This window comes from Sebastes umbrosus, chromosome 6 (genome assembly GCF_015220745.1).
Source record: "Sebastes umbrosus isolate fSebUmb1 chromosome 6, fSebUmb1.pri, whole genome shotgun sequence".
Classification (NCBI taxonomy): Eukaryota; Metazoa; Chordata; class Actinopteri; order Perciformes; family Sebastidae; genus Sebastes; species Sebastes umbrosus.
In genome coordinates, this window is record NC_051274.1 from 20,633,713 (window position 1) to 20,658,778 (window position 25,066).

General features: G+C 42.9%; 2 protein-coding genes across 8 annotated transcripts in view; both read left to right on the forward strand.

Annotated features, from left to right (window-relative positions):
* LOC119489419 (ERC protein 2-like) overlaps positions 1-16,354 on the forward strand; it is a 184,098-nt gene extending 167,744 nt beyond the window's left edge. For 5 of the 6 annotated variants that reach the window (XM_037771807.1, XM_037771802.1, XM_037771806.1 and 2 more), the window contains one exon: positions 6,621-7,991. The gene's annotated coding sequence lies outside the window, so the exon portion shown is untranslated. Of the gene's footprint in view, positions 1-6,620; positions 7,992-16,340 lie in introns of those variants that run through there. The other variant, XR_005207175.1, reaches the window with a different exon arrangement.
* On the forward strand, positions 9,586-21,743 carry wnt5a (wingless-type MMTV integration site family, member 5a). 2 transcript variants are annotated; one of them, XM_037771809.1, is made up of 6 exons: positions 9,586-10,088; positions 10,375-10,628; positions 13,717-13,866; positions 15,912-16,159; positions 18,910-19,202; positions 19,817-21,743. In XM_037771809.1, exons 3-6 carry the CDS (start codon positions 13,730-13,732, stop codon positions 20,273-20,275), a joined length of 1,137 nt encoding a protein of 378 aa, XP_037627737.1. In that variant the 5' UTR covers positions 9,586-10,088; positions 10,375-10,628; positions 13,717-13,729; the 3' UTR covers positions 20,276-21,743. The 2 variants fall into 2 exon arrangements, with proteins under 2 accessions (XP_037627737.1, XP_037627736.1); XM_037771808.1 differs by having other exon boundaries at positions 9,586-10,628.
* The last annotated feature ends 3,323 nt before the right edge of the window (positions 21,744-25,066 follow it).

The window sequence follows — 25,066 nt, forward strand, 5'->3', positions numbered from 1 at the left end:
AATTGATTAATCGTTGCAGCTCTAGTTTGTTAGATGCACATGTTACACTATAAACTTGTTTCTGTAAGCGTAGCGCCTCTACACACATCTCAGGGTGCTGGGTCAAACCTTCAAAGCAAAATGAATGCCACCATGCACCCACACCCCCCCACACCCAGCCCTCCACCCTCCCTTTCTAACCCGCATGAGAGTGCACCGCAGCTAGACTTGCATCCACTCCGTTTTTTGCGAATGGGGGGTGAGAGGCTGTTACCGTGTCAGTCGGCATGGCCTCTTATCGAACCATCAGACTACCCTCAGATTCTCTTTCCAGATGGAGGTGAGATAGGGCCTCAGAGGCCCGGACCCCCGCAGACACCGAGAGCATGGAGGCCTCCCCTGATCTCCTACCTGATGGAGGTGCTTTAATGTGGGCTCGGGTTTCACTTGTCTCCCCCTAACCTGGCTGGGTCTGCGCTGGTGTCAGGATGCAGGCGCGTTCAGGGCAATTCGGCCTGGTTTCTGACGAGCCGCCGCTGCTCCACTTCGAGGTGTAGCTCCAGGTCAAGGTGTTGTTACGGGACACAAGCTCCCCGAGCTATTCTTACTCTGAAAAATAGGTGCAATGGTGGGTTGTATACACAGCCATACAGGCACTCACAGGCAGACTTTGACACACACATGCAGCTGGCCCACAGTAGAGCTCTTGACATTTCTCCCAATAACATAAACACTGCCACTCATACTGTGCTCAGAGCGAGAGAGAGGAAAAGAGAAAGAATCCTGTGATAAGGCAAAAAAAAAAAAAAAAGCTTGAAAGAGTAAATGAGTGAGATTAGTCAGAGGAACTTGTGAGCGCTAAGAGAGACGGATCAAGAGAGACAGATTGGTGGGGGAGGAGGAGGAGAGAGGAATTTGGGAGCAGAGAGAATTCCATGCACCTTTTTTATTGTTGTTGCGCAAACCTGTATTTTAGACCTGCATGAACATTTTGCACTTTTATGAACATAGTTTCTTTTTTGCCCCAAGTGATGAATTTGACGATGTCCCGCCAAAAACACTCTTTTTAATCTCCCTCTATGATGCTTGTGCATCAATATTCATGCACATGAACTGCTTTTTTTTTAACGCAAGTATACGTACATGCATACATGTGTGAGTGTGTGCCAGGGTGCTTGCATAAAACAAGTCAGGAGAAGGTACTGCAGATTCCACCCGTATCATTTGTAAATTGGCACACCTTGAACAGACTCGGGGAAACTCATCACCATTCCAGAGAGATCTCCATCATTCCTCACAGGATTAGAGACAAAAAAAAAAAGGAGAGGGAGAGAGTTCAAGGGAGGGATTGCTCTTTTACTTTTTGTTGCTGGCACAGTCGTTACTATAATTTAGCTGAAATAATACAGTAGAAGTTTTAAAATTGCTACCAGAGTCCCCCTCTGTCTTTCTCCATCTCTGTCTCTGTTCATTTCAAACCAGGTGTCAATTAGAGGAGACACAAATAGCCGACGCACGCTAGTGAAGCGGTGTCTGAACGGGAAGAAAGCTCAGAAACATGTGAAGCATGCACGGTGTCTGTCTCACTTACACTTGCGCGCTGCCTCTCTGTGGGAGTTTAATGAGTTTGATACATGAGATATATGTTTTTTTCATCAACAGTCAACTCCACCTAGTGGTGTTTGTACTGAACAGGTTTTCTGGCTGCAGCTTGGAATGAACTGTAATGAGGGAAACGTTACACTAGCAGTTGTTTATCTGCACAGAGTCACTTTACCTGAGATTGCTGGAGAAGGCAGGATCAATACTGAAGTTTTGGACCCCACAAAAGCTGAAAAAAAATGTTGCTTCTGAGATCTGGATCAGTGCTTTTGTGCCCATTGCTGGAGAGCAGCAGTTGCAGACTGTGTTAGTAGGTCTCACCTCTTGGCCTGGCATCTGTGAGGCTTGCTCACACTTGCTTTCACCCAGCATGTGTTTGCTCATATGAAGGAAATTATGTAATTAGCCTGTGAGGGATTGTTTTCTTTCACTCTTTGCCCCCCCTCTCTCTCCTGCTCTCATGTCTTTCTTTCCCTCCTTCCCTCCTTTTTTTTGCCCTCACTCTCTCTCTCTCTCTCTTTCTAGTCCTTTGACAGCAGGAGATGGTTAATCCGAGCCACACCCTCGCTAGCTCACCTCCTTCATTAATTGCCAGGGACCATCAGTGGAGGAAAATGAGCGCTTGTCATACAGACGTTCACTGAAGAGCAGCTTTGTTTAACATCAAAGGGGGGAGTTTTTTGAGAGGTGTATGAGGGAGTGGAGATGGAAGATTTGGGTGTGCAGGGGGTTGCGTCGGGGCCGGGTTGTGTGCCGGGAGATGGGTGCAGGGGTACACACGGGCAGCATCGGGGGGAGGAAAACCTGGCATTTTGCTCTCTAATTCCAGCCGGCCTGGAGGCCTGGAGCGCTAAGAAGGGCCTCACTGTTGCTCTCTGGATCAGCCAGGTATTGCTTACATAAAAAGCAAGTGAAAACAGCTGTAGGGATAATTAGCTTGATTCTCCATTACATGCCATGAGGGCCAATAACTAAAAAATGGAGTTTTGTTTGGGTTAGAGCTGCAGTCCCAACCAGGAGGAAGTTGTAAAAGTCAGGCAGAAAAAAAAAAGAAAGAGAGGGAAAAAAGGAGAAATTTGGGGAAGAAAGGGGCGAGCTCTTGAAGCAATTGTTGCCGAGGAGATGTTCGCTCTTCCTGGAGTGGCTTGATACGGGCCATATTTTTTATGGGTTCTAAAGGGCTGTGGTTTCAAAATGAGCAGATGGGCATGTGCACAGAGATCCTTTTTTTTTTTTTTTATCCATTTAATATGTAACCTAAATTTTGAGCTCATGGGAACGTGTCACCTCAGATCAATTAATTGGAGCTGGACCAAATTTTAAGTGCTTTTTTTATCGTAATGTATTACCTTAGACACTGCTTTGCAATGGAGCGATAGACATTCTGTATGATGTCTTTCTTTCTTTTTTTTACCATCAATGAGCATGTTCAATCACCATTACACCGTAGGGTCTGCATTCAATAAATCAGACATATGATAAGAGCAGAGATTTGTCAAAACTTGCTTGTCTTCTGACCTTCTTTTCCGAGGTTAAATACACCATCCTATCAGAAACATGATATTTACTGTGGTCACATACTCGGCATGTGACCACAGGAAATATCATGTGTTCACAATGTATATCAACAAAAATAAATATGGATGACTATGCAGACAGAACAGTGAGATGTCACATCTCTCTCCCTGTATCTCACCCCCAATATCTGCCCCTTCATACCACTTCTTGTTACTTGTTTTACGTCTCTCCTCTTGGTGGAGTGAGGTGAGGTGGGGTTTGCGAATCTTTGTACTCTTAATTGAATTTGGTGCGTTTCTCTTTTTTCTGTTGGAGTGAGAGGACACGTGAATGAGCAGCACTTTAACACTGGTGGTCCCAAAACTCTGCAAGGATCCATTTAAGAGGCAGTTTATATTAGTAGCACTTAAAGACAAGAAGGGGTTCAGCCGCTCACATCCAGACTGTCTGGCTTGATACCCAAGACGGACAGAAAAGCAGAGTAGTATAGATTTTGTGGAGGAATACAGGTAGACTAATAATAAAATAGACACCTTACAGCACCATTTGGATTACCCATCCACTTACAAGGACTTTGTGTATGTATAGACAAACAAAATGTTTATTTAACACAGTGGTACCAGGCAGTAGAAATAGTTTTGCACCTTAACTAGACCTCTGTTCCTGCAGAGGGCATTTGCAAATTTTGATAAGTCAATCATTTCCCTGTCTCCAGACGCAGGCTAAAGCAGTATTAATATGAGAAAGCGTTCACCCCGTCTGATCCCACCATCAAGCACACTGAGAGTGGAGGAGTGGGGAGGAGGATGAGGGTTACGCAGGGAGTAGAAGATAGGAATGGCTGATTGGAGTTAGAGGGAGATGATGGCTGTAAGAGGGAGGAAAAGTATGCATTGGTATCGCAGCCGTGTTTGATTTTAAAGAACGGTACTTATACTACCTCAGAAGAGACACAGAAATATGTACGCTCATATGTGTGACTAAAGCCATTAGCACATGTGCTCCCCTTCCCTCCCTCCCTCCCTCCCTCCCTCCCTCCCTCACTAAACCTACTTTAAGTGAAGTGGCTCAAAATGATAATGGGAGGGTTGCGCCTGATCTGTTGGAGTGAGTGTCAAGTGTGAAAGTTTTAGTTTTATAAGTAGCCGTTTCTGCGAAAATTCAGGTCACGGTGTGGATGTTACAGTGTAATTTATCACATTCCTACCCATACACTCCTTATGCAGCCAAACTGCTGCACAACGCTAGTGTCTTTTTGAGAAACAGAATCTCCACGGGTGTTTACCAAATGTGCATTTAGTTGTTTTCAATCATATTCTAATTATTTAAAAATTTGCGACCAGTGCTACCTCGCCCTGCTGGAGTTATACTTAGAAAAAACAAGAGTGTACAATGATTTTTTTACAACTTTGTGCAGTGCAATATGTGAATAACTGGCTTTTTTGCTGCCTTTAGCAGCTGATGATGCAGAAAATTGTGGACAATGACCTTTGGGCTGAAAAGTCTTTAAGCAGCCCGTCGAGGCCAGCGAGGCCAGCGAGGTTGTAGCTTTCCTGGCTGATATAATATGCTTTGCTTTGTCACATGTTCCTAAAGCAGGAGCACAATCACGACTGCAAAAAATGCAGAACTTACACCCAATTCCATCTGATTCTAACACTCCGTCACAACACGCTGACATGTAAAATAATCACACGCCGATAAGCGTACACACATTCGTGACCACATAGCGACACACACTTCCTCATTAACAACACGAACGCAGGCGTCACACGTGAGTTTGTGTAGTGAATGCGTCTGTTGTGTGGAAGTAGTGAGGTGTTGACAGAGAAGAAAGAGGAGCGGTCTTCAAACACATCCACAGGCAGGTCGTGCTCTCCATTATGCCCTGCCGGGGGCCATATTTGTTGATTCTCTGGCCCCCAAATCATTAATTTAAGTGCAGACGACGGCGAAAGAAACCTGAGAATGGCGTCCAACACACACATGCACAGATTCACACACGCGAGCATGTACTTGCGCAGACACATGTATGGTCACACTTGCACGCAAGCGGGTTTATGTGTACACACACACACACACACACACACACACACATACACACCCCGTGTTGCATAACAAATGATGGCACTTTAATTGCTGAGCGTGTTTATTTACTCCTGGCTGTAATGGATGGTCCTTCTCTGCCTGGCGGCCAATCAGAGGGAGACAGGAAGAGTGTGAGCAGCTCTGCAGAACTGGACACATTCCATACAATTTGACATTCCTCTTTGTACACAACACACTAACCTAACCTTTAAATACTGGTAATCCACTTACATTTAAGATTTTCGGGATCATTACTCAGGTCAAATCATCTCTATCACAACATTCTCCCCCGACGTTACCTGTGAACGTCTCCAGTCCCCCCAACAAACACAGTTTGTATTAATGTTCTATCACTCTGCCCTCTCTGAGTGACTGATGATAACGTCTTCGGTGATTGGTAGTTATTTTGGGGCCTGTTTGCTCAGCCAATGAGGCGCCCCCAGCGAGCTAGACATACATCATTGTTTCTTTTTTTTTTTCCACAACCTAACCCTCAGGAAAAGAAGTGAGTTGTTGCTGACTGCTATGCGGCCTGAATAACAGACACACTGCGATAGAGTTTTTTTTATTTTATTTTTTTTATTAATGAGCACTTGATGTCTGGGCTGTTGCCAACTGCATTTAGAGCAGTCTTAAGGACCTCTGGAGGCTCGCCAGACAGTTAGAGGAGGAAAATGGTCAACCTAAAGCTAAGAAAAAGCAAAACATCTACACTGGACCTGAGTGTCTGAGTTCTCTTTGTCCATTACCATGCAATGTAATTGTATGATGTCACCTTTTAGGAGAGAAATTTGTTAAAAACAACCTAATGCTTAATTTATACTTCTGCGGAAAAGCTTGCGTGGAGCTCCCACAGAGCTGCAGAAATGGTTTGCGGAGCTCGCAGAGACGCATCGTGCACCTCCTGAAAAATGTGACTACGCGCCAGGCACCGTGAACGCCGCAGAAGTTTGAATGGACATCAGAGCCGTGAGGTGGGATTTCCAGACAAGTACCTCACATCCGTTACAACAACAACAACCTTCTTAATCCTAGGCACAGGAGCTCCTCCTCATCATCCCAACTCTCCCATCATTTTTTTCCCCAGCCATGGAGTCCATCCATCCATGCATTATCTGTAACCGCTTATCCTATTCCTAAACTTATATGGAACTATTGAATCATGTCTATCAAACAAATCAAAGACTGCCTGACGAAAGATTTGAAAACCGCGGGTCCAAATCAAAAAGAAATTACACGCTACGCGCAATCTGCAGCAGTACTATGTATGCCTGGCGTGCACCTGCCCGCATAGGACGCATAGGCGCACAGCCGCAGGAGTATAAATCAAGCATAAGATCCTTGGCTAGATGATGCATCTTCATATCCCTGTGCGGATTTGTTTTTCATTCTTTGTGGTTGACCTCTCATACTGATTATGTTTCTTTCCACAGCTACTTGTAGAGCCAAGAGGTTCAAGAGCTACACCTGCAAGTATACACACTGACCCTCCCCACCATCATGACCAACAAACAGACATATAAACAGATAAACACATACTCCAGGACCATTTCAATGTATCGTGGACAAGCTCAGCGTTCAGCCGGTTAGAAATTCTCCCCGTCTTACCGACGAATGTCACCTTCAAGCTGACAAATGCAGTGGCCCCCGGAGGGTGGGTGAATGTCCCTCACAGGACCATCAGTCATCAGTGTGGAGCTTCAAGGTATTGGCAAGCGGCCTTCATTTCCCTAGCTGTTTTCAATAGACTGAGAGCTGGATTCATTTTACAGTACTGCGGTGCTACAGAGCTCTGGCTTCACATCAACCGGCAATCACTCCACCACTGTCGACTACTGGTGCGGCTAAGCTGAGCCAGTGGAACTAGCCGTAAACCCATGCCAATCCTGGACCGGTTTATGATGGCATGAATGTGTTTACTTCTGCAGCTAAATATCCGACTTTTGTAAATATAACAACATGGACCTCAAAATCCTCGATCCACAGAAACCTTCTCAATGTACCGTGCCAAAGGAGACAACCCCATCTGCTGAAACAAATGACTGAAAATGGGACTGCATCCGAATCACTCGAACTAAACCGCCCTGCTTACTCATTTCTTTGACTATCTCCCACTTCCTGCTGAGAGATCAACAAGAAAAAAGGGTGAATTTGGGCTTAAAGATGCCAGTTTGAGGATCAGCTTGCACCTTCCCTAAAAAAATCAGGACCCTTATTAACAGGGGAAGGAAACACGGCTGACCTCAAATCAGCCAGCTTTACTGTAAGAACAGTCTGTTTATACATTTCTCCTTGTGTTCTTTTAGCCTGCTGTGCGTTTGTTTAATGAACCACTATCATGTTCTGTTAGCTTTTCTACATCCGATTTTGAGTGCCACTCTTCTTCTTTTTAGGAAGTTTTAACAGCTGTGCGTGACTTATTATGCCGATGAGTGATGTATTATTTTGTCGTCTTATTTGTTGATCCTGTGAATCTGAAGTGACTTGCATTTTAAAAAGCACTGTGTCATTACTCTTTTTCACTGTACTGGAGGTTGCTGATAATGTGCAGTGTTGTGTTTTCAACAGTATAACAGCATTTCCATTTGGCCCTTACCTAACATGTACAGTTTTTGTACAGCATGTGTGCATGTGTGCGTGTGTGTGCGTGTGCGTGTGTGTGTGTGTGGTTTCATGCTGCTGTCATGATTGTGATGACTGTGAAAGTTTGGGGGGTAACAGTATTCGCCCCTCGACTCGCTCCACAGTGTTTTGCGGTGGTCAGCTGGTTTCTGTTGTTTGAATAAAAGTTGTTTTCACAAGAACTGCAACATGTGTTTTATCAGAAAGACAATAATGTGAACATTGACATCGGCAGTGTTATTGGTAAAATTGAGCGCAACAATGGGTATTTTCACAAGATTAAAGTTTCACCGCCACTAAATGGGAACTACAACAATAGACTCTTGCACTGCCCAAGAAAGAATTCTCCCCAGTTTTCATGGTCTACCAATTCTCTCTCTCTCTCTCTCTCTCTCTCTTTCTCTCTTTCTCTCCCTCTCATAAACTCAGCCAGATGTTGCCCAGTTTTCTTCCATGGGGAACGAGGGGGGATGGAGGAGGAGGAGGAGGAGGAGGGGTTGATGGAGGAGGGAGGGGTAGCGAGGCATGGTGAGGGATCAGAAATGTGGCTGAGCATGTTTTAAGTGCTCTTTGACGCAGTCGCAGCCTCCAGCATCCACCACGGTAACATTAGCTGGGAACAGAACTCTTGCACGATTTGCAGGCACTTCACAATCAATTCTTGCCACAGGTATTCACGGTCACATTCCTAAAGGAGATGCACACTTTGTGGAAAAATGTGACAAAATGACACATTACGAGTTATCTTAAAACATTTTTTGGGGGGATGGAATCAGCTTTATTCTTGTTACTGATCTTTTTTTTCATTACAGATGCACTTGAGCCGCTTAGAAGTACGTTTTTCATGTACAATTCTGTTTTGTTTTTATACGCATATTTTACATTTATATGCTCCCTTCATTTACATAAGGGTTAAGGGACTCATACTAATTTCAAATTAGGTCTGTAGCAAACCTTTAAGATTGCCTGCACTTGACTAACAAGATCAGTGTCATAAAAATGTCTAAATGTATTTTATTTCTCCTCCCTCTTATCACCTGAGGCAACTCCTTATTTGGGCACGCAGCCAGATATCCAGGTGACCCCTTCCATTAATTTGAACCATTGTTTCATTGACTGTTATTCTATCTCTATTTCCTCAATCCAGGTGAAATTCTGTCCAGCGCGATTGGGAAAACAACACGGCTTTCACCCTTGAATGCCTTTCAGTGTGCACCGACTTGAGAAATCTACAGTGACACTCTATGTGAAACTATTAAACACTTTGACCTCTGACCTCTCATCGTATAGGGGTCATTTGAAACATATCGAACTGTAAGCCGAGGGGATTCCTGCAGATTGAGATAATGTACCATAAAAATAATAATTACCGTAATGATCCGTAATGCTCACAGCAGGCCCTGCAGGTGATGAGAGCAGCCTGTATAAGCACAACGATATGGACCTGCTTGTCTTGATTTTTTACTGAGTGGTAACTCGATCTTGCTTGCCAGTGAAAATCCTAACTCTGCCTCTCTGGTATGGATAGGGTAATAGCCTCGGGTGCTTTATAAGTTTATTTTAGGTAATAGAGACGCTTGTTTTGTTACAGCCTGTTCCGCCCTCTCTCTCCACAATTTCACCTACACTCAAATTCCTTTGCTTCTTGCAAGTTGGTGACTGGAAGAAGAAGAAAAAAGAGGGATTTGTGGGGAGAAATGTGATGCGCATGCGCCATCTGAAGGGTTTTGCGCCGCGCATCCATGCTGCAGTGTGCTAGTTTGTGAGAGGAGGCGACTGAAGCAGGTGAGAGAGAGAGAGAGAGAGAGAAGCAGAGAGAGGGAGGGATACTTTTCTGCACTTCCAAGACACACAGACACACACATTACGGTGTGGGAAGGACGACAGACTCGGAGCTTCTCAGCAAAAAGCCGCTGTTGTTCGTTCACACGCTGTGCTCTTCTCTTTTCCTCCCTCCTTTTGGCACCGTGCGCGCTCAGCCAAGCCGCACTGTTTGGAGATAGTCCGCGCGGAAAGTTTTTTTTTTTTTGGAGCATATACTGTCTGGAGCAGATTAATTGTGTGGCATCTGTTTTTTTTTTTTTCTTCCTTTTTTTTTGTTTTTTTTATATACGAGGCGGATGACTTACTTTTTTTGCATGTGAAGACTTTTTTTTTTAAAGTCGAGCTGAGAGGGATTGTCAAAGTGGTGGTTTTTTTTTTTTGTTGTGCCACATAATGGAAGGTAAATTGACAAGTCGTTTGTGGCGAGGAGGAGCACCGTGTGGATCATTCCGCAGGTAAAAAAAACAAAAAAAACGCGCTATGACCTGAGAGCGTGTTTGTGGATTTTAATGTTCATGACAAGAAGTTTGACTTAGTTTTATGATCTGGGACATTTTTTTTTTTTTACTTGGATAGGGAGTATAAAAGTAGGCCCGCTTTCAATTAGAAGATCATCCGACGTTTCCAGCCTTAGATGGTTTTATTTGTTAATATTATAGCCGCAAAGTCACGCACTGATTCGTCAAAAGGAACTGATCATTTCCTTTACACTGTCTTTGGACATTTCTTGCTTCCTACCAGCCCTATAAACTGTTTTGGCGCACGGAGCGCATTGACTGACTGACTGATTGTTTGGTGTTCACCAAAAAAAAAACACCAAACCTGAAGAACTCTTTAGCACTTTCCAAGAAATCCGGATAAAACAAAACAAAGTCTTCACTGCAGCTGTGAAAGGAGCTCTTATAACTCCACCTGGCCTGCCTGCTGTGGGGATTATTGGGTCGATATCGTCTGCAGAAAGTGGATTACAACTTCTAACGGGTCTGTGCTCTCTGGTGAGTAGTTCACTCACTTTTCCTCCATGCAGTCGCACTTTATCTTTCAGAGTGGAAAATGTTTCAGTGGGACCTTTTTTTTTTTGTTGGACTAATAATACTGATTCTTGGATGTGGACAAAAGATCTTGACAGATGTGATGTGTGAAACATGCTATCCCTTCACTGCATTGACTTTGGCCCCTTTATATATATCAGTGCCCTGCTGGACAAAGTAATGCATTCAGAGAAAAGTATCCATAAATTATTGGTTTTTAAAATGCATATATAAATGAGACAAAAGAATAGCCTGCTTTCTGTTTCCATTGTTAACGGTCCCCTATTTAAAGTTAGGCAATGTTCTTTGTGCTGCTTCTCCTCTTCATCAAATCCTTGTACCTGGCTCCCTCTCCTGGTTTTTTAAAACAACAGGACAGGCAGGAAAAGAGACTCATCATTTTGTTGCGCTATTAAATGCAGATTATAGTTCACCAATTAGTCAGTAAAATTATGGTGCCATGCAGTTTGGGAAACATTTTTTTTTATTAAATTGTTCCATGAGTTACATTTTCCCCACATATATCCATACTCCCCCCCAATACCTCATTAATTGTCACTATGCATATTATCCAAAAGGCTTAAAACATGCAGGCCATACTGTAAATATAATATAGGCCCAAAAGATTCACAGTTCAAGATGCATGAAAAATAGCCCATAATTCACTAAAAGTTATAATAACTTCATGGCACCCTAATGCTTTTTTCCTTCACATTTTCACAATATTCGTTACTAAGATTATTCAAATGTTATTGTATTTAATTGTAATAATACTTTTAGATAGTTTGGTCAAAAGTTCCAGCCAGAGAAAACTGAGAAAAAAAGACACAACAACCAAAAGTGAAATAATTCCAGAAAAAAAAAAGTTCTAATGTAAAAACCACTTTTCTTTCTTTAACTCTCAGGTTTAATGTACATCGATTTATGGCCCTTAAAATAACCCTCTTAAATGATCCATTGCAACAGCAGCAGCCTGATGTTTTATCATCCAGATGAGGGTTTTCTAATTGCTCTCTTCCGGCCCAATTTGATGCCACTTTTACCGACAAAAATCATGCGAGGTAGTCGTCAGTCATCCAAGTGGAGTCCCAGCGAATATTTCACTCGGGTCAAATCGTTTCTAGGGGTCACGGAGCGCACGATTTACGCAGCGTGCAGTGATGCCAAAACAGCCAAATATATAGGAGTATATTTACGTTTAAATTTTATTTTTTAAATCAATAAATATTAAGTTATGCATAGGGTTGAATAGTTTGTGCACTGAAAGGAATTATGCAGTATTAGCTTGCGAAATATTATTTCAAAAAATAAAAACCTTTTTCTGTTTAATTGATTAATTAGTTCTCTACTCTGATTGGCTGAAACTCTGTTGTGACATGTCAGCTAATTACACGCACCTGTGGCATTTAAATAAGGATAAGCACAATGAAACCGCTGAGTCACTCCATTGTTGAGTTACTCCTGAAAGATAAAGTCTCCTCCTGCTTGGCTGCAAAAAAAAAATGTAATTTGTAGAACTTAATTATCTGGAAATTAAAATATATATTTTTTTAATCTGCTTGTGTTGCGCATAACAAACTCCAATTAGGTGGTTCATAATCAGTGTAAAACCGCCGCCCACTGTGGATTATTGCTCTAATTTATGTGGAAGAACATAACATAACCCCATCAACTATTACTGAAGCAGCGCACAAACTGAAAGCACATGCTCCTCTCTGTCTGTGTCTGTGTGTGTGTGTGTGTGTGTGCGTGTGTGTGTGTGTGATGGTGAATTTGGCCTGGTGTTTAATGAGTATTAGGCAGGCCCAGGTCTCCACGACTCGACCCTGGAAAATAACGCAGCGTGACAAATTAGAGCTGCTCTCTGTCCCAAAATTCACACACACACACACACACACACACACACACACACACTGGAAGGCTGGCACATTGGTGTAACTCGCAAATGTTGTAGGGCTAATTATTTTAACTCATTTAATGCCTACATATAGCAGCCAAAATATATCACCAAAGTCACGCAGTTGCTTCAGATAATTGACATTTTCCCCTTTTTTTTAATTCCCTGTACTTTTCGTTAGGCTGCTCAGTATACAAGCAGGCCCAGGCGTCCTCCGCTGACGTGGCTCCTCTCAGTCCATTAATCCACAGTCGATTAATGAATATGAAAATTAATTTCAATACAATTATACACCGTTATTTTCAAATTTCATATTTAATAGCCATTTTGCAGCATCACAATTCCTGAGAAGGAAACCATAAAAAAACAACCTCAAAATATCTTATTTTTAAGTTTTTAAGTTTTATATAGGCCAAAATATTCCTGTTAAATATTTTTTTTTTATTTTGTTTAACAATTTTATTATTATTATTATTATTATTATTTCCCAAGGAATGTATCTTATTTACATATCTGATAATTAAACCTTGTATTTACAGTCAGGGCCTGCCATAGATGAAAATGAACCAGTATGGAATAAAAATAAAATGATGTGTTTTATTCTAAGCCCAATGTGTTAGATGTTATTTTTTTTTAGTGAACCATTAAAATGAAGGCATAATTGCTTGGTTAAAATTGAGTAATTTTAATAAACAGAAAATATGTAGGCTAAAATGCATTTAAAATAAGGCACACGCACACATAGTGTATCTGACAAGGCCTCTGTCTGTCTGTCTGTCTGTCTCTGCCTTTGTGTGTCTCTTTCTCGGAGTAAAGTGAACTGTCAGGAATGTTTCTAGCTGGGGTTTCATGGTCATTGTGTCTTCTCCGGCTGCACGTCTATCAGCCCTATGTGATTCACACTCAGACCTGCTGCCAAATGACTGCTCTGCTGTGCAAGAACTGATGGCCTCAGGGCTCTCATCACACACACACACACACACACACAACCACGGTGCTGTTTGCATGTAAAAGAGAGCGTTTAGATATGCATTTCTCCTGCATTCCCTTCATACATTTGACATCACAGATATCTCTCTTTCTGTGTTATGCACTGTGTGTGTGTGAGACAAACATCCAGACTGACGGGCATCCTTTTTCTCTGTCCTCCCTCAGATCAATCGGCAGTATGAACCTGGGGCTGGGCTGTGTGTGTCGGCCGGTTTGCTGGCCCTTTGGCAGCGTGTTGGACTCCAGAAACTGTGTCTTTGCCGTCACACTCCTCACACTCCTCATGCAGGTGGTGGTGGAGGCCAACTCTTGGTGGTATGCATTCATTTTCTCTCCATATATACGGTATTTTTGTGTGTCTTAAATTTGTGCACGGTGTGTTTACTTGTGTCAGGGCCAGTGGAGATTGTCAGCTTTCAAACGGGATTTTGAAAGATGTTTTTAAAAAAGAGTTTAAAAAAGACATGAAGAAAAAAAAAAGGCAGATTTAGAGTAATATTGATTAAAAAAACACATTTTGTTGGTGTTTATATTTGTCTTTTACTTAGTTTCAGAGTCAATTTCAGGCCTGTGTGTGTGTGTTTGCAAAGTAAGCCTCCACAGCTTCAGTTGCACCACATATGAAGTAACACAACATGCTGACTGTAGCACATTAGCTTTTCAGGAAGGACCTTTTTTCTCCCTTATTTTCTTTCTTCGCATATTGCCAAAACCAAAATTATGAATATTATAGAAAACATAGAATGCTGTGGTTTATGAGTCGGCGTCCAAATATGTGCAAACACGAACACCGTGTGCGACTGCGTGTACATTTGTGTGTGCGTGTGTAGACACACATCCTGCTGCCATTAAAAAAGCCTATTGAGCATGCTTAAACACTTATACACACACAGAGTACTTCTGATAGGGTAAAAATACTGTTTACCAGTCGCCATAGAAGCACTACTTAAAGCAAAACGCAACTCTTTACATCCTGTGGCGTTTTTTGTCTAATTGTGCACTTGTGTGTAATTGTGTATCCCAACTTAAGTGCTTGTAGAAGAACACGGAGCATTTACAGTAACGCTTTCAGCTTTTTTCCCTTACGTCTAATGAGCAGATCAAAGCCAGTGGTGACATCATGCGGTGATGTCCTAATTTTATGAAAATAAAAATATTTCAAACAATTAATTTGTAGAGGATTCATGCAGAAAAACATATTTTAATGGCCTCAGCTCAGTAGGCGACTACAGTAAAGTTCAAATAATGAGACCAGTTGGGGACTCGCACATCACCACAGACCTGTTGGAAAGTTCGGAGTACAAACTGTGTGTGTGTCTTTCAGTTTCCTCTTTGAGAGGACACACAGGTGTGAATGATTTAGAGTGTCGGAGCAGCGGGCCTACTGACTGTGTCTGTGTTGATTTTTTTTTTTTTTTTTTTTCTTCTGTGTGCTTATGTGTGCACATGTGTATATGTTGTGTTCCCTCGCTGGCTGCTGACTTCCCCCAGTCGATCAGGTTACACTCGGGGCTAATTGTCTTTCTCTTAGGGCTCAGGGATGGGCTGCTCTAATTGTCCTGTGGCCTGGAACCAGATGCTCATACTAGTCTTCCTCTCTCTCTGTTTCAACTGTGTTTGTCCATCTCTCTTGCTCTTTCTTTCTTCCAGTCCATTTTCTTTTTCTTTCGCACATTTCTTTTTCTTTCTCACATTTTTCCGATGTGGCACTGTAAAAAGGTGTACAAAGTTCATAGCGAGTTATCCACATCTATATTTTTTGGCAAAATGCTGGACAGTTTTGCCTCCTAAGACCTCCATAAAATGAAACAAACACAGAGGGGGGGGACATCCTTTTTCGGTTGAACTCATAGATTTATTATGCAATTTATTATGATAAGGGGGTCACAAGTTTTACCACAGTAAAAAAAAAAAGGTTGGCAACCTCTGCTTTAAGACACTGAATAGAAAAACATTATGTTTCTTTTACCCCTTTTACTTCATGCACTCTTTATTTTACTCTACTTTTACTTTAAAGTTTCTTCATCGTTGCCCTTTTTCCCCTCCCTGACTCTTCTTTTCCTCGCTTGCCTATGCTTCCATTTACTGTATGTTCTTGGCTCCCGATTAGCACATAACTTTAAGTCCAGTGTCATTAGAGCTGAGAGTGTAACAGGTTTGACTCCATTCATTAAATAGCTGCACCTCATTTCACCGATTTTAACATGGCTTCACACATGAGAGGGAGAAACTAATCAAGTGAAATGAGCTGTTGTGAATTTGGCCGGAAAACTTGTGTTACATTTGTGTCATAAAGGCAAACGAGTGAAAACATCATGTGCCTCTCTCTCTCTCTCCCCCCCCTCCTCACCCTCATCCAGGTCTCTGGCCATGAACCCTTTACTGATCCCGGAGGCATACATCATCGGTGCCCAGCCTCTGTGCAGCCAGCTGGTGGGCCTGTCGCAGGGCCAGAAGAAGCTGTGCCAGCTCTACCAGGACCACATGCAGTACATCGGGGAAGGCGCCAAGACGGGCATCAGAGAGTGCCAGTACCAGTTCAGACATCGGCGCTGGAACTGCAGCACGGTGGACAACTCCTCCGTTTTCGGACGGGTCATGCAAATAGGTAAAAGAAAAAAGCATATATTCTTAGAAATGTGTACGTGAACACACACAGGAGCAGATAAATACCAACATGCATGCAGCACATGCACCGGCGTTATTTAGAATCTGTACATTCTGTGTCTTTCCTTTCGTCGTTTTCCCTCTCCCTGATTCACCGACCCTCTTTTGTGTGTTTGTGCAAGTGTGTGTGTGTGTGAAATGTATGGGGCTGTTGATTCTCAGCAGCTGTGTGGAGGGAATAGTTGGTGGGTGAGGTTGCTGGATAAATCACATGTGGCTTTGGCCTGCTAAACCAGCTCCCGACATGGAGCAAGAGGGAGGCAGAGAATCTGCTTTTCCCCTGATGAATGGGAGACAATCTAATCTAGTTTAACACACACACACACACACACACACACACACACATAGATGCACACACTGCAGAGCTGGACTGTAGCTGCCCTGTATTTACAAGTAATGGGAGTGCAGTGAGTGTATGCACCAATATATCACCTTGTCAGAGATTAAACTGTCTGTCCGTGTGTGTGTATGTGTGCGTGTGCGTGCGTGCACTTCCATGCAGTGTGCTCAGATCTCTTATAGAAAGTTCAAGAGCTTTACAATCCTCTCTTAGTAATCCCCACTCTTGGATCCTATCATTTAACATGGTTTGTTTTAGTTTTCTTTGGATGTGGGCCTTCACCGCAAGGGCTAATGTAAAGGTGGTTTACCGTTTATTGATCATAACTCTCCAGCTGAATTATAATGAAGCTATACAATGTCGGTGTTTTGATCGTAGCGGAGTTACAGCAGGCTCGGCTGAATAGTAGAAAGAGTCGGCTCTTGTGTCGCTAACATTCGATCTTTCAAATTCCTGTAAAGTAACACATGCAGAGGGGCTGGCGTTTTGTTCACGTCGGGGCTCTTTAAAGGGTCAGTTCACCCAAAATTCTTAAAAAATCTCGACACATTTCTCACCTACGTAGATCACACGCATTTGTCCAGATTATGACATATCCATCTCTGAGATTTCTGCTCCCACCCCAATGCAATTAATGGAATAAATGGTGACTGGAATTTCGTTTATGGCGCTCACAGCTTTAGGAATAACCTTTTAATGCGCTAAACAGCAATTTGTCCTCCCAGTAATAATGTTCCCATTACTCTGGATAACTCACAGGACACACTGTCAACAGTTTTTCTTGGTGACTATTTTTAGTTAGAAAGTAGTTCCACACTGAAAACTGATCACACCGAGGTCTGTAGACGGTCCCGAGTAACAGGGACACACGGTGAACTGATGCTTCAATGTGCTGTACTTGTGAGCATACCCTACGTGACATTGTATGCGCACATATGCGTGTCTCTGCGTTTTTTATGCTACTCTTGGTGATTCCGTCCGTCTGTATCTCTGGCGCTGCCGACTCCCTCTCCACAGATCAGTCTTCATAGAAACCTCATCAGCAGCCGTTCTCCCATTCCTCTTCTCCCTCCCTGACTTTGCTCCCATCTCGGCCCACTCTGGGCCAAGTAAACATGTCCTCCCCTCTATGGCTGTCTGTCTTAAAGCCTGTCTTACTGTCTGTCTGTCTGCTGGCGTAGGACACTGCTGGTGATTTATAGCTGAGCTCCAGGGGGTGCTGCCGTGGTTGGGTTCAGACCCCTCTCCCCTGCCTGGCTTGGCTAGCTCCAGGGTGGGGTACAGGAGGAGGGAGGTAGCAGTGTGGGGGACGACAGTTTGTCTGTCCACAGGTCCACTATTAGGCCAGTAGCCTCGGGCTGGATTAAAAGTAGACTAATAAATCGCCCACTCTCTCTGATCACTTCTGCTCCTGCCAGAGTTTCCCACCTGAATACCTTTCAGACTTTCCACAAGGCTTCTTTATTCATATTTTCTCTTCTCCATCATTGTCTTTTTTTCCGCCTTTTGTGATATTACGTGCATGCGTGTGTCTCCTTTTCCATTTTGCTTGCTTTTTTTTTTTCTTCAATGTCTTTTTCATGACTTATCTCTTTGGTTGTCTTTTCTTTCTGCTCCCTCATCTCCCATTCTCTGTCCATCTGTTACTGTCATTAAAGCACACTCTCTGAAGGTTTGGCCCAGCAGGTATACGAGCTGTGCATTTTGATTTTGTAGCAGCCCCCGTCTTCAGTGTCAACACGCAGCCTCATAGTTTGGTCTGCTGTTTTTTTTCTTTAGTCGCTTATCTCCTCATCTCGGTTTCCTCTTCTAGCCTGTGGCTTTGTACAGTGTACAGTGATGGCAAAAAATGCTTGTGTGTATTTTTTGTCTACCTCTTGTCTCTGTAGAGGAAATGTTGCGGTTAGATACAGTGGGAGTTAATGAGCAATGGCTCCAGGATCAGTCAGCCATGACAGATAAAGTAAAAGAACTGTTGTCACTTTCAATTTGGGTGAAATGGCAGCTGCTTGTTAAGAAGCGTCTCCGTCACTGGAGGGCGCTCTCTTCTCTCTGGCTGAAGCCCAATAACAGCAAACTGATTTCCACCGTTCAAGATGCTGGTGATGAGGAAGCCTGCAGCTCTTGGCTGAAGTGCTCTGTAATCTTAAATGTATGGTCAATGCTGTCATATGACATCACATCTCATAACACTGTCGAAAATTCTTAAAGCAGAATGATAGTGACACACTGAGTGTAACATAAATATACATGCATAACCTACAAACGTGGAAGCAATGTGCCAAATGATGTTTCAGTTTCTTATTGTGTCAAATGTGACGTGACGTTCCCGCTTGTGTGTGTGTCCGCAGGCAGCCGAGAAACGGCGTTCACTTACGCCATCAGCGCGGCAGGGGTGGTGAACGCGGTGAGCCGTGCCTGCAGAGAGGGGGAGCTCTCCAGCTGCGGTTGCAGCCGTGCGGCTCGCCCCAAAGACCTGCCGCGAGACTGGCTGTGGGGCGGCTGCGGAGACAACCTCAACTACGGCTACAGGTTCTCCAAGGAGTTTGTGGACGCGCGTGAGAGGGAGAAGAGCTACCCCAAAGGCTCGTATGAGAGCGCCCGGCTGATGATGAATATTCACAATAACGAAGCTGGAAGGAGGGTAAGACAGGGGTTATATGCACACACAGACACACACACACACACACACACACACACACACACACACACAAATATCTTAAAACGTCATCAGATAACAAGCAAGCAGAGAGATATAAACTGCAGGCCCTAGAATGAGATCAACCAGTGATAGAAAGAGCAAGAGGAGTCAGAAGTGAGATAGTCCAGGTCAATGAGATAGGTCTCCGCTGATCATCTGTGTAACAGCTCTCTCAGCTCTCCCCTCCTGAGGCTTTGATCTGTGGGGAGATGGAGTCACTGGAGGCAGCTCTGGGGTTTCTTTTCCTTTTCCAAACATCTTGAAACCACCTCAAAGGAAACGTAATGCTGTTGCCAGGCTGTTCTCTTTCAAGAAGGACAAATGAGTGGACAACATTTTTATATTCGATGCACTATTGGGAGACATGGACAGGATCATTCGGCCCTTAAAGGCAAAGTGATGCCTTATGAGATCATGAGCAGCACATTGTGCAAATATTTATGCAGACAGGTCAAATTAGAAATATGAAGCATGTGTCGCTTGGACATTTTTCTGCACATGTGAATATTTTGCAAGTTCTTCATCGGGTTATTAATACGTTTTATTTCCACTCTCAGACGGTGTCGGACCTTGCCAACGTGTCCTGCAAATGCCACGGGGTGTCAGGCTCCTGCAGCCTCAAGACTTGCTGGCTGCAGCTGGCCGACTTCCGCATGGTGGGCGACGCACTGAAGGAAAAGTACGACAGCGCTGCTTCCATGAAGCTCAACACGCGTGGAAAGCTGGTGCAGATGCACAGCAAGTTCAACGCTCCCACGAGCCACGACCTGGTGTACATCGAGTCCAGTCCGGACTACTGCCTGAAGAACCAAAGCACGGGCTCCCTGGGCACAGTGGGGCGCCTTTGCAACAAGACCTCGGAGGGCATGGATGGGTGCGAGCTGATGTGCTGCGGCCGCGGCTACGACCAGTACAAGGCCCAGATAGTGGAGCGCTGCCACTGCAAGTTCCACTGGTGCTGCTACGTCAAGTGCAAGCGCTGCACCAAAATCGTAGACCAATTTGTCTGCAAGTGAGAAGAGGAGCGTTGCCTGTGTGTGTGTGTTTGCTCGCAGACGATGGGCATACATCTGTGCGAGCAGAGGAGCAAAGGAGTTGAACACAGAGAGAATGGAAGAAAGAAACTATATAAATTATATTTATAGAGTTAAACAATTATGCCATTGCAAAAAGACTGACTCTTTTTTTTCAAAAAAAAAAAAAATCGTATGTCTTCAGAAACTGAGAGTATCGTGAAATATTTATTTTGAGATTGTTATGTTTTATTTTGGCCCAGTCATCACCAGCCGATTTTAACCCATTCAAGTGCCTAAAACTGGCTGGAAATCTCGCCCCTCACCCTTTTTTTTTTAGAAAATACCATTTTTCTTGTCAGACTGATTGCGAAATTGGACTGTGCTTCCAGTTTCCTATGAGGAGTAGTGTTTTGATATGTGTGGCATAGTTGACTAAGAGGTCCTGGTTTTGTTGTTTGAGAGTGACTGTGTTGAGAGGAGAATGCGTGCTGTAGTGTATGGATGTGTTTTCATGGGCCCAGCCCCAAACCAGCCTTTACATCCTAACCGAAGTCTACTCGTTCCCTCTCACCAAACGTAGAGAAAGGAACACTGTTGGTTCGTACGAGTACAATGGGTACAATAAGAGGGCTGTTTTGGGGGATTGGGCCATTTATTAAGCTGTCCCAGAAGCCTTAGAGTTCCCCAGGTGCTGCAACAAGCCCTCCACCATTATGCACTTTGATACAGAGGCTTAAACCTGTCTGTGCGTGTCTGTTCAGCTGTTTTTTTTTTTTTTTTTTACTACAGTGCATCAGCAAATATATCAATATTATAGCCTACATTCTTTTCCATATTAATTCAGATTATCCATTTAACATTATTCTACAATACTTAATATGGTTTGAATATATATGGGCAATGTTGTGGTTACAGTGGTGAAATATTCCATGCTCTGTGTATATAGTATGTCTATCCAACCAATCAGTAAACTGTATTTATTTTCTTTAACCAGATCCTCCTCTAAGCTTAAAACAGAAAAAGCATCATCTCCATCATAGATCAATATTTAGTCGGGACGTTTTTAAGTCACTTTCTTTTTAGAAATTGTGCTCTCACTAATGCGGCTCTTCACTGTTTTTGTAAAGGGAAATGCACCTTATTGTTTCGACACACAAAATTTGTTCTTGTCACTCATGTTCAGCTTTTTACTGTTAACACACAAATATATAAATATATATATCACAGATGTTCAGATTTTTATCATCACCCACAGATTTCCAGTACCACTCCAGTTGACTGCTCACTATCCCTGTGATGATTCTCAATAGACAAAACTATTTCTACCAATCCAAACATGTATATTTATAAGCTTCTCCATGAATTTGAGGTTTGTTAAACGTAATGTGTTATAGCTGATATTTTGTTACTTTTTACAAATTGGCTCAATGCTCTACTTTGTTTCAATAAATATTAAATGTAAAAACCAGCAGAGAAGTTTTTCTTAATGACATAAACCGTTTTACGGTAACACTTCATCTTACAGGTCCGCAAATGTCAAGGTAAGTAGGTGAAAATTAGCAAGTAACGTATTGGAAATTTATTTGAAATTACCCATATATTTACCTAAAAAATTACCCCAATATTATGTAACAATTATATTCTGCTATTTCCTAAAGCAGGGATAGGCATGATACAAATGCTTTATTCCCAGGTTGCTGTTTACTGGTAAGTAGATGACCTCATTTATATCTAATACATCACATCAGGGCAGCAGGGGGAGAATTGTAACCGCTTACTTTATATGCAATTTCTGCATAACAGGCATCCAAATGAATTCTTACATCTTAACTTCCAACTAGTTTCTGCCTAACTTCTGCAGAACGGGCCACTAAATTGAAGTTAGTTTACACATTTTGGGGTATGTATTAAGAAATTTCAAAGAAGTTACTTGCTAATTTTGATCTACCAGCTATTTATTATTGCTTATTGGCAAATGGCGGAATATAATTATAAAATGTATTAATATTTGTTAAATTTTGAGGTACATATTGGGTTAATTTGGCAGTGATTTCAAAGAAATTTCAAATGGGTTACTTACTAATCATCAGCTACTTGCCATGGAATTTGCAGACCTGTAAAATGTGGTGTCACCACCGTTTCATTTCTACATTTAGCATTAAAAAGTAAGTTTTGAAAATGTGTGTGTTTTTTTAATATAGATTACCCCTCTGATTCAATTCAGCAAGATTTAACTTTTCCTTTTCTTCTAACAGCATTTTTCATTCAGTCTCCTCACCCATGGGCAGATTTAGAGACAGAACCCACATTGGATGACAGCTGTTTTAGGCGGTGCGGTGAACAAAGACGAGGAGAGTTTTCTTGAGAGCTTTGGAAGATGGCCTGAAGATTGGGTGTCTCTCAGGGGGATGGTTGAGGTTGTATTATAAGCGCCCCTCAACAACCTAGTGACAGTGGATCAGTTAATGGAATGATTAATCATATTGTGCCAGGAGAATAGGAAGAAGGGGGGATATTCAATGCGGGGGGAACGGAGCTGTCTGGAAGACGACTGGGCCGTCTGGAAGACGACCGGGCCTCGTCAGGGACTGCTGGAGCTCATGAGGAGATGCAGAGAACAGGAGAGAAGACTGGGATACGGGGGATTACATGAGGGCTGGATGAGAGGGAGAGGGGTTGTAGAGGAGAGGCCTGAGGGAGAGGAGCAGAGAGAGAAAGTACTTTAAGGAAAGTAGAGCTGAAAGACTGCCATTACAGTGTAAATGGTCCTGACATCGACTAATATTTACATTGGGAAAACGATACTGACTTTAGGAGCACATCCCATATGTGACCCTGTCAATTGGCCCTCGTGTGTGTGTGTCTGCACACTTGCATGTACACCCTCTTGTACAAAATGTGTTACATCATGACAAGTGTTTACATTTCTGATTGGTGTCACGTAGGCCAATAAGGAAAAGCAGGAGAGAAAGATAGAAACTTAGCAAGTAGGGAGAAAGTGTAAAAAAGTAAAAGGAGTTTTTACATATTTGAACCTTCTGTCAACAGTAAAGTTTATAGGGATATGAAATCACCCTTATGTACATGAAGGGGAGAAACTACTTATACGTTCTGGACAAGGCTCCTTGGATGTCAGCGTGAGTGAGTGAGTGACGACCAGCAGGACTCCTCCAGCGATAGCATAAACAGGAATCCAGGTGCGCAACAGGCTGATTCATCAGGCAGAGGAAATCTGAAACCCACAGGTGCACAGGTATGACACACTCAGTTCAGAAGAAGAGGTACGGACACTTCCAAATGTTCAAACAAAATGCTTTGACATCTGATCTCGGCAGACCTTTCTCCACCTGCAACCTTTCTCCGCTTCCAACTACAGTTTGACAGATAATGTGGGTGACTGTGTAAATATTTATACACCCATCCTGCAGAGAACAACACCGTCTTTTTTTGGCTGTGGTCACAGCGTGATATGGTTGTGATTTAGGTTTTCGCACACACAATTAAGCATTCACCGCAAGGGCACTTTGTAGTTTCACACTTGGTGGAAGGAGGTGCTCAGCAGATATTTTAAGCCGGTGTAAACCTTGGCATCTCTTTGTCATCCGCTCTTCACAGTTTATCCAAGAAAACAGCAGCCTGTCTTGCTGAGCTTTCCTCCACATTGCTCTCATATTTTCTTCCCGTTTCCCTTAGAAAATGAACAAATGTTTACAGAAATATTTTTCCCATAAGGAACATTGATGGTTTCTTATTTTCCAAAATGTTAAAATATGCAAATAACTCAAGCATTTATTGTGCGTTAAATACTCGGTTGCATCGGTGTGCGTGCATGCGTGTTTTTGTATTCATGCGAAGGTGATAATTATGATGATGAATGGACCAGGCTGGATTTAGACTGAGGTTCAATGGGCTTATCAAGTGGTTTATTCTATTCTTCTTCCACTGCATTAAAATTCCTTAAGAGGTTCTTCAGGACGATTACGTGACAACTTGTGTTTTCCTAAAACAAAGCAGCTGGTTGATATAAGGCCACCTCCCTCTGCTGAAGCCAGATCTGCTCACCACAACTTTGTAGATTCATAAATATTTTTGTTCTGTTCTTGCAGTGGAAAAGGCCGAACTAATGTTCTACTGCAACTGCAATATACTAGGCTGCTCAAATTGATGTAATACATCTACACCACATTTTACCATCTGTGAAACAAAACCCCAGATTGAACTCTGGCCTATCCCCCCCAACCTTTATATATATATATATCTTTTTTTACCATGACTTCATGGACGGGTGAATTCTGGTGCAAATGTTAGTAGTCTTTAAGGGCGTTTTCATATTAGGTACGATTGATTTATACTCCCCCGCCGCTCAGCTTTCACATTAGTAAAGTTGTTCCGTACCCGAGTACACTTGCGTCATCGCCCACGTGTATTTGTTTATGTTGAGATCAGCTGTTCTAGTGGCGGAGCATCGTAAAACACTTCATTCAAACTTGACAGAAACAAAATAAAACTCTCACCGAAACGTCGTTGTTAGTCTTTTCAATCGCCGATTTTCTGGTTTGGTCGAAATAAACCATAAGTTCACTGAGTTAGATGTGAGAATATGCCGGCTCTACACTCTGTTTCCCCCCCGATGTCTCTGTCTCTCTGCCCGCTGAGCAGCTCTCGTTCTTCGGAGGCAGACCATTAAATAAGTTAAATAAAAGAACACACATCGCCCAGCCCCGTCGCCAACTATTGTCTAGGCTATGTTTTAAGGAACCTCTTGCCTGGCTTCCTGCTTTATCAATCATG

Excerpts from the sequence above, each read along its gene's own strand:
- wnt5a (XM_037771808.1), top strand. The coding sequence starts at position 13,730 with ATGAACCTGGGGCTGGGCTGTGTGTGTCGGCCGGTTTGCTGGCCCTTT. Across the intron at positions 13,867-15,911 it reads GTGGAGGCCAACTCTTGGTG|GTCTCTGGCCATGAACCCTT; the intron begins GTATGCATTCAT and ends ACCCTCATCCAG. Across the intron at positions 16,160-18,909 it reads CGGACGGGTCATGCAAATAG|GCAGCCGAGAAACGGCGTTC; the intron begins GTAAAAGAAAAA and ends GTGTGTCCGCAG.